Source organism: Rhinopithecus bieti, unplaced genomic scaffold (genome assembly GCF_001698545.2).
Source record: "Rhinopithecus bieti isolate Rb0 unplaced genomic scaffold, ASM169854v2 scaffold_19459, whole genome shotgun sequence".
Lineage (NCBI taxonomy): Eukaryota > Metazoa > Chordata > Mammalia > Primates > Cercopithecidae > Rhinopithecus > Rhinopithecus bieti.
In genome coordinates this window covers 709,741-719,693 of record NW_016809864.1, presented here as the reverse complement: position 1 = coordinate 719,693, position 9,953 = coordinate 709,741, and the positions used below count along the sequence as shown (strand labels likewise).

The following is a 9,953-nucleotide window of genomic DNA, read 5'->3' as shown; positions in this document are numbered from 1 at the left end:
TTTTTTTTTTTTTTTTTTTTTTTTTTTTTTTTTTTTTTTAAGAGACAAGGTCTTGGATCTGTTGCCCAGGCTGGTCTGGAGAGCTTAAGCGATCCTCCTGCCTTGGCCTTCCAAAGTGCTGCGATTACAGGCATGAGCCACCGCACCCAGCCAGTCGTATTATACATATTTTAAATAGATGATACTGTTATTATTTTTAAATAATTTTAAATTTATCTTGTTAAAAGACCGTTCTGTAGTCTAGACAAGAACACAACATTTATAGCATTAAATCAGTTTTTTTCTATTTCATAAACAAAACACCCTACTTCAAATGAAATTCACTTTTGCTATTTTAATGCTGTTATAACCCAAGGACTTCATTTACTATTTGGGGTGCTTCTCTTTCTCTACACACACATATATACACATGTGAATATATTATCTATCATCTTATACTTAGCATGTGATTTACAGGTCAATTCTACAGAAAGAAATAGGGTTGGCTGGGTACGGTGGCTCATGCCTGTAATCCCAGCACTTTGGGAGGCAAAGGCGGGTGGATCACGAGGTCAGGAGTTCGAGACCAGCATGACCAACACGGTGAAACCCCATTTCTATTAAAAATACAAGAAAAAAAAAATTAGCCAGGCATAGTGGTGCCCACCTGTAATCCCAGCTACTCAGGAGGCTGAGGGAGGAGAATCACTTGAACCTGGGAGGTGGAGGTTGCAGTGAGCCGAGATTGCACCACTGTACTCCAGCCTGGGCGACAGAGCAAGACCCCGTCTCAAAAAAGAAAAAAAAAAAAAAAGAAAAAAAAGAAAGAAATAGGGTTACCAACAATTTTTAAAACCCACTCGCTTTAAACTACCCTCCTTAATCTAATAAAACTTCAAAATAAGAAGAGATGTATATGAAATGAACTAAATAATTGCTATAAACCACCTTTTGATATTTTGTACTTAAGGAAAAGTGATTGATTCCTTCTTTGCAATAATTACCCTTTTAATATGGTGGACAGCTGTCCCCCACCTCATTAAGAACGGTTCAGAAACAAGATACTGTGATATTGTTGTTATCATTTACCGTTTTCCTATCTATATTCCACTTGTTCGTATATTTGAGACTTTAAAATACCCCAAGGAAAAGTGACTATTTTAATTTTTCTAAAAGGTGCATAAATATATACTTACTGTTATTAGTGTCAGGTGATGACTGCCATGTTGAGTCTGCACTTTCACAATTTGAAATACTGGAAGGACAGGTTCTACTACACTCATCGGTTTTCAAAATGTCATCAGCACAGTTGTTAGAAGTGACTGAATTCACTAAATTAAGTGTTTTCTCAACAGGCACAAAACCTGAGTCTTCTGAACATAAAATGTTGTCACCTTGCCTTTTACCATGTGATTCTGAATTGGAGTTTGTTTCTAAATGGAAAACCATCTGGTCAGTTTTATCATCCACGGTACTGGTTACTGTAGCCTCTGGCATCTGAATACCACCACTCAATACACTGGGTGGACAGCAACTGGACTTCAGACTACAAGCCCCTTCATGCTCAAAAAGGGATCTTGTTACATTTGTCTGACACTCAGAATCCTTTTCAGAAGTGTTCAGTGAATCTTTCGCCTCTTCTGTGAAGACTCTGCTGGGGAGATCTGTTGTTTTACTTGGCTTTTGGTCCGAACAAACAACTTGTTCCAATTTTGTTTTTGAATGAATGATTTCTTCTACTGGTTTTATGCAATTCTGAGAGAATACGTTACTTTTCTCTGATATTGAATTTTTATTAGAGTCCAGTGAGGATGCACCATTTTCAGAAGGGCTACATTTGGTAGCTATGACACTAGGACTGAAACGCTGATTACCACTTGGAACATTACTCCCACTTGCTGCTGTTTTCAGTGCTTCAACATTCCTTGACTTATTCAGCATCTCTACTTGCTTTCGGCAACTTAGGGGCATTGTTTTTTTGGCTTTTAATATCTTTCGTTTAATTATATCTGGACTTGCCATCTTTCATATCCTGGAATTTAAGACATCATATTTAAGTGCATTCCTCTAGCGAATAAAAGTTATTTACTACTGAATTAAAGTTACTTATTTATAATATTAAAATAACATTGATACTGTCTCTCCAGATAATCACCTTAATGAAAACATATCCATTTTCATGTCACTGAAAGCAGAAATCATTTCTATTGTTTCTATAAATTGAAACTATATAAATTCAAAATCTGTATTGCTAGTAAGCCTCTACCTGATAGTTTTATCTAGCCACTTCTTGTTTTATCACCTCAGTGCCATAATCATTCACTATTTACTCACCAAGGTAAGTCAGAGTTTAAATAACCTAAACATTAAATTGCACTTATTCATTAAAAAAAAAAAAGTTTTGTATAAAACATTCCATTTTCTATACATAATGGCATCTGTTTAAGATTTCCTAATGTTCAAGTTTCTAAAATAAATGTGGCCGGGTGTGGTGGCTCATGCCTGTAATCCCAGCACTTTGGGAGGCCGAGGCGGAAGGATTATTTGCAGTCAGGAGTTCGAGACCAGTCTGGCCAATGTGATGGAACCCTGTCTCTACTAAAAATACAAAAATTAGCCAGGCATGGTGGCATGCACCTGTAATCCCAAACTACTCAGGAGGCTGAGGCACAAGAATCACTTGAACCCGGGAGGTGGAGGTTGCAGTAAGCCAACATTGCACCACTGTACTCCAGCCTGGGCAACAGGGTGAGATGGTCTCAAAAAAAATAAAATAAAATAAAACAAGCACTAAGATACATAACATTCCAGCTTAAATAAACAAGCCAACTAACCGGGCGCAAGTGGCTCACGCCTGTAATCCTAGCACTTTGGGATGCTGAGGCAGGTGGATCATCTGAGGTCTGGAGTTCAGACCAGCCTGGCCAACAGGGCAAAACACCATCTCTATTAAAAATACAAAAATTAGCCAGGCGTGGTAGCGCATGCCTGCAATCCCACCTTCTGGGAGGCTGAGGCAAGTGAATCACTTGAACTCGGGAGGCAGAGGTTGCAGTGAGCCAAGATAGTGCCACTGTACCCCAGCCTGGGCTACAGAGCGAGACTCTGTCTTAAACAAACAAACCAACCTGATATGTATACTAAATAAATCCAGAAAAACAGCAGAACACTCTTCATTAATTAAGACCCTAATGTGCCTATATAATTATATTTTTCCTGTAGGACTCTGTATTATTTGATTGTCTCTTTGTGAATACAATTTTTGTATTATTTTCCAAAGAAAATGAACAAATCAAATCTTTTCTCTAGCATGGTTTAATGATGTATTTGCTAAAACTGATAATCATGACGCATAAAACTAGCAGCTTTGCCTGAAGACACTGCTACAGTTTTGTATCCTACAAATAAAAACATTCTTATATTATTATAAAGGGAGAATTCAACCAGGTGTGGCACATGCCTGTGGTTCCAGCTACTGAGGAGACTGATGCAGGAGGTTCACTTGAGTCGAGGAATTAGACACTGCCGTGATCTGTAACTGCACCACTGCACTCCAGCATGGGTGACAGAGCGAGACCCTGTCTCAAAGAAAGAAAGAAAAAAAAAAGCAGGATTCCTATAAAAAAAAGAAAATAAAAATATGGTGAATTTATAATTGAATGTGCTATGTTGTTATTTCTGACGGGAGAAAAGTGCTGTTTTGACTGGAAATTAATGAGAACGAAATCCTGTACTTAAAAATTTAAACATCAGATAACTGGGAATTTTTTCCTGATTACCTTCTGGTTTCATAAATTTCAAACTTTGGCTTCTCTAATGCTCACGTATTACAGGTGCCAGGCACCAGAGACCACATTCCCAACACAATCAGGATAACAGGCTATAATTACCTATATCCAGAAATGACTCTGAATCACAAACACATCCCACTCAACACAAACAAATCCCCCAATCACAAAATGCCTGAAACCACTCTACTGCCATCTGACACAAAGAAGAAATCAAGGTGAAGAGAGACAGGGGTCTTAAATAACTATACTTAAAATATCTTACCATTGTAAAACTGATGAAAACGTCCAACCACGCGAACATATTGTTACTATGGCCCTTCTAAGGGCCTTTGGAAAACGCCCAAACTATTAAAAAGTGCTGAAATTTAAGCTCTGCAGTAAAAAAGTGCCTTTACATTTGATGCATACAAGAGACTTGTAATATGTGTTAATTACAAAGCATAATAAAGTGAACATCTTTGAAACACCCGCAACAAATAAGTAGAATACTATCAGTAACCTGCATTTACTTATGTTTCTCCAAATAATGCCCCTTGCACCTCTTCTCCATCCTGATGAAGTTTCCTAAACTTAGTTTATACTTCTATTACTTTTTCTACAGTTTTATCATAAATGTCGTATGTAAACAAACTGTTTAATTTTGTTGAGCAAATTATAGCTAATACTTGTTTTTTCAGTTATATGTATAAAATTCATCCACGTGCTTGTGTATAGCAATAATTCATGTTCTTCTTTGCACTATAATAATTCACTGGGCAGATATTCCAAAATTTGTTCATCTGATCATTTGTGAAAGATCTTTGGGTCACCTCCAGTTGCTTTTTTTTTGTTTTTGAGACAGGGTCTTGCTGCTCTGTTACCCAGGCTGGAGTGCAGCATGGCTCACGGCAGCTTCAACCTTCTCAAACTATCCTCCCACCTCAGCCTCCTAAGAGGCTGGGATTACAGGCATGCACCAACACACTTGGCTAATTTGTAAAAAAAATATTGTGGATATTGGGTCTTACTATGTTGCCCAGGCTAGTCTGAAACTCCTGGGCTCAAGTGATCCTCATGCCTCAGCCTCCCAAAGTGCTGGGATTACATCTCCAGTTCTTGTTGATGTTCTGACACAACAACGCTATTCTGAACACTTCTGTCTCCAGGTGCTTATGTATAAGCATTTCCTGAGTGCATTTCTGGATACTAATAAGGTATCTATGTTCCACTTTTCAAGAAAGCCAAATTATTTCCTAGAGCAGTTCTACCAGTTTGCATTTATACAGTCAATATATAAGAGTTACTGAGCCACATCCTCTTGAACCCTTGGTATTGCCAGACTTTATTTTAGCCAATCTACTTGGATAAAGAATTAGCTCTCATTGTCTTAATTTGCCTTTCCCTAATTACTACCATCTTTTCCTATGTTTATTAGCTATGTTTACTTGTCTGTAAAAATTCCTGGTTATTTCCTGCTCATGACTTCTTCGGGTGTTTTTCCTCTTTCATTTTTAAAGCATACTTAACATATTATAAACCATATTCCAGCCGGGTGTGGTGGCTCACACCTGTAATCCCAGCACTTTGGGAGGCTGAGGTGAACGGATCACCTGAGGCAAGTTCGAGACCACCCTGGCCAACAAGGTGAAACCCTGTCTCTACTAAAAACTACAAAAATTTGCTGGGCGTGGTGGCACACGCCTGTATTCCCAGCTACTTGGGAGGACGAGGCAAGAGAATCACTTGAACCCAGGAGGTGGAGGTTGCAGTGAGCCGAGATCACATCATCGTACTTTAGCCAGGGCAACAGAGTGGGACGTTGCCTTAAAAAAACAAAACCAAAACAAAACATATTCCTTTGTCAATCCTTTGTTATATGAGTTACAGGTCTCTTATTAGGCTCTTCCTAATTTTAATATCGTCAAATTAAATACTTTTTTTTCTTTTATGGTTAAAGTTTGATCTCTCTTCCTTGTGACATCCTTCTCTACCCCATGATGTTGTGTGAAATAGCGAAGCCTACTGGTGGTAAAGAAGCCTTTCGCTGATGTAAGTTATTTAAGGACGTGGTGCTATACCACGGCTGTGCAATTATTACAATATACAGTAGGATCGCAGAGTGCCAGCTCAGAGTACATTACTGTTAAACTTCATAAAAAACATGAACTAAATGATCATTAACATTACATACTTTATAACTGGTTAAACTTACGGCTCTGAGGAGAGGTGCAAGTAAGTTAAATATTTCTAACTATATAGTTTGCCTATCATTGAAACTGTTTAGTGAAGTTGAATTCATTGCTGAGAATAAAAAATAACCACCCAAACTAATCGTGGATCCCTACCATCACCAGAACTCCTCTCTTCAGCCAACTTCAATTCTTTGCTGTCACATAAGCCAAAACTCACAGATCTTTGAGATGGAAACACCATCCTATAAACACACTGCAAAAGATGAATTATATTTTCTCAAGTTTTAATTATACGTTCTCAAGTCTTTTACAATTTAAGTCCTTAATCCATCTAGAATTTATTTTAGCACATAGAGGAAAGGACTTATTTTCATTTTTCCCTCAGATGTGTAATTGCTTGGCTGTATCCTCACTGTTAACTTCATTTAAAAATCATAAAATAATCTAATCTGTAATCTGTTTTATGATGATGTAAATCCTACTGAATATGTTTACCATCCTTTACCTTTAACTTTTTTTTTTTTTGAGACGGAGTTTCACTCTTGTTGCCTAGGCTGGAGTGCAATGGTGCGATCTCGGCTCATCACAACCTCTGCCTCTAGGGTTCAAGTATTCTCCTGCCTCAGCCTCCCGAGTAGCTGGGATTACAAGCGTGTGGCACCACGCCTGGCTAGTTTTGTATTTTTAATACAGATGGGGTTCCTCAATGCTGGTCAGGCTGGTCTCAAACTCCCGATCTCAGGTGATTTGCCCACGTCAGCCTCCCAAAGTGCTGGGACTACAGATGTTAGCCACCACACCCGGCCTACCTTTAACATTTTTTTATCAATTTGTTTCTTGCAATACCCAAAAATTTTCACCTAATGTCTTTCAACAGAATTTAATCCATTTACATTAGTTATATATGACATAAAACCTTAATTTACACTATTGTTTCTATATTATTTAATATTAAGATGTCTTTTTTTTTTTTTTTTTAAGATCTGAATCTGCTTCACAATTGCATGGAACTGACTACCTTTAAAGATTTCTGGCTTGGCACAGTGGCTCACGCCTGTAATCCCAGCAGTTTGGGAGGCCGAGGCGGGCGGATCACTTGAGGTCAGGAGTTCAAGACCAGCCTGGCCAATGTGGTGAAACCCTGTCTCTACTAAAAATACCAAAAAACAAACAAACAAAAAAAAAACCTTAGCCGGGCATGGTGATAGGCATCTGTAATCCCAGCTACTCAGGAGGCTAAGGTGGGATAATCACTTGAACCCGGGAGGCAGAGGTTGCAGTGAGCCGAGACTGAGCCATTGCACGCTAGCCTGGGCAAGAGGAGCGAAACTGTCTCAAAAAAAAAAAAACAAAAAAAACCAAATTGATATAAACATTCATGTACAAGTTTTTATGTGAACATGTTTCCATGTTTCTTTGTTCTATATACCTAGCAGTAGAATTATCTGGTCATGTGGTAACTCTAGATTTAACCTTCTGAGGAACTACCAGACTGTTTTCCAAAATGTCTGGAACAACTTACACTCACACCAGCAGTGGATGAGAGTTCCAATTTTAACACCCTTTTCACCAACACTTTTTATTTGTCTTAATATAGTTATCCTGTTGCAACTGATGTGGTGCCTTATTGCCATTTTGATTTGCATTTACCTGATGGCTAATGATGTTGAGCATCTTTTCACGTACTTCTTGGAGGCTTGTGCATCTTCTTTGGATAAATGTCTATGCAGATTCTTTGAGAATTTAAAAATTGTGTTATTTGCCTTTTTACTACTGGCTTGTAAGAGTTCCTTATATATTTTAGATTAAGTCCCTTATAAGATATAATTTACAAACTTTCCCTCATATTCTATGGATTGTCTTTTCCATTCCTTGATGGTATGCTTTGAAAACAGTGTAAAATTTTTCATAAAGCACAATTTCTAAAGATTTGAAAACACATTTACATGTGTCTTTAGCAAAGATATCAAAGCCTAATCCAAGGTCCTAAGAATTTTGAAGTTTTATAAGTGCTTATATTTAGGTTTTCATCCATTTTGTTAAGTTTTGCATATGGTGAGAGATAGAGGTCTGTTGAGAACAGGCCCCCAAATCTGGCCATAAACAGGCCCCAAAACTAGACATAAACAAAATCTCTGCAGCACTGTGACATGATTGTGACGGCTATGACGCCCACGCTGAAGGTTGTTGGTTTACCAGAATAAGGGCAAGGAACACCTGGCCCACCCAGGGCGGAAAACCCCTTAAGGTGTTCCAGAACCGTGAACAACAGCATGAGCAATCTGTGCCTTAAAGACATGTTCCTGCTGCAAATAACTAGCCAGAGCCCACCCCTTTGTTTCCTGTTTTAGTGAAATTATAATCTATAGAAACAATGCTTATCACTGGCTTGCTGCAAATAAATATGTGGATAAAACTGTGTTCGTGGCACTCAGCTAGGAAGGCTGTTAGCCCCAATTCCCATTCTGCACTCTATATTTCTATGTGTCTTTAATTCCTTTAGTGCCGCTGGGTTAGGGTCTCCATGACTGAGCTGGTCTCAGCAAGTGGTGCCCATATGAGGGGCTTGAACCCAGGTCGAAGGGTCACCAGAGCGATGGTTGGAGAACGTGGAACTACGCTGGAGGACACCTGAGTTCTCTTAAGCAATCCCTGTGGTGAGTAAGAAGGGGAGCTCGGAAGCATCAAGATAACAATGGGACAAGTGTGGGCTCTGGTTCATTCCACCTTGGAACCTTTTCACACTGATGAGGAGGAGGAAGGAGGGTATAACAAAGTAACATGAGAGGTGATAGAGCAGGTCTGTTGACCAGCTAAAGCTAAAGCAGCAAAGGAGGGAGAGGTTTGTCCCTACCCTTCTGTACCCCCTCATTATTTTGAAGAAAAAGAGTGGCCTGACCCTCTAGATCTTTCTTTTCCAGAGGACAGTGGGTGAAAAGTAGTTGCCGCAGTAACTGTTCGGGCAGCGCCTCAAGCGACCCTTCTCAGTTCTATTCATGAATTCAGCAAGCTAGACAAGAGGGTGACACAGAGGCTTTGCAGTTCCCTGTTAGAATACACCACCCAGATTAACAGGGACTTTTGAGCCTTTTCTCTTTAAAATACTTAAATAATTTAAACAAGTTATTAATCAATACAGACCAGGTTCTCCTTTTGTAATAGGACTGTTAAAGAATGTTGCTGTCTCCAGTTAGATGATGCCAGCAGTCAGGATGGTAGGATTACTTCTAGGTAGGTCTAGTTTAAATTTATTTATTTATTTATTTATTTATTTGACAGAGTCGCGCTCTGTCACCCAGACTGGAGTGCAGTGGCAAGGTCTCAGCTCACTGCCAGCTCCATCTCCCGGGTTCATGCCATTCTCCTCCCTCAGCCTCCTGAGTAGCTGGGACTACATGTGCCCACCACCACATCTGGCTAACTTTTTCTATTTCTAGTAGAGATGGAGTTTCACCATGTTAGCCAGGATGGTCTTGATCTCCTGACCTCACGATCCGCCCACCTCAGCCTCCCAAAGTGTTGGAATTACAGGCGTGAGCCACTGTGCCCGGCCTCTGGTTTAAATTTAAAAGGAATGCAAGTACATACAGGAGTCATTAATTCAGATTACAATGGGGAAATTCAAATTGTTATATCTACTTCTGTTCCCTGGAAAGCAGAGGGAGGAGAGCATTTACCATAGCTCCTGATTCTGCCATAGGTGGAAATGGGGAAAAGTGAAACTAAACGAACAGAAGGATTTGGAAACACAAATAAACAAGGCAAAACAGCTTCCTGGGTGAATCAAATTACTGATAAATGTCCTATCTGTGAAGTAACTATTCAGGGAAAGACATTCAAAGGTTTGGTAGACACAGGAATGGACATTTCATTTCATTCACTTCTCTACAGCACTGGCTGGCTGCGTGGCCAATTCAACCTGCTCAATTTAACACAGCTGAAGTTGGTAAAGCACTGGCAGTATATCAAAGCAGTTATATCTTGCATTGTGAAGGGCCTGATGGACAACCTG

General features: G+C 39.3%; 1 protein-coding gene across 1 annotated transcript in view; it reads right to left on the bottom strand.

The window, feature by feature from the left end:
- Nucleotides 1–3,598, bottom strand: part of ATF7IP2 (activating transcription factor 7 interacting protein 2) — a 58,142-nt gene extending 54,544 nt beyond the window's left edge. Inside the window, exons 1-2 of the mRNA XM_017890719.1 lie at nucleotides 3,440–3,598; nucleotides 1,176–2,011 (exon numbers count right to left, since the gene is read on the bottom strand). Of these exons, the coding sequence (XP_017746208.1) occupies nucleotides 1,176–2,001 (826 nt within the window). The 5' untranslated portion in view covers nucleotides 2,002–2,011; nucleotides 3,440–3,598. The remainder of the gene's footprint in view (nucleotides 1–1,175; nucleotides 2,012–3,439) is intronic.
- Between the last annotated feature and the right edge of the window lie 6,355 nt (nucleotides 3,599–9,953).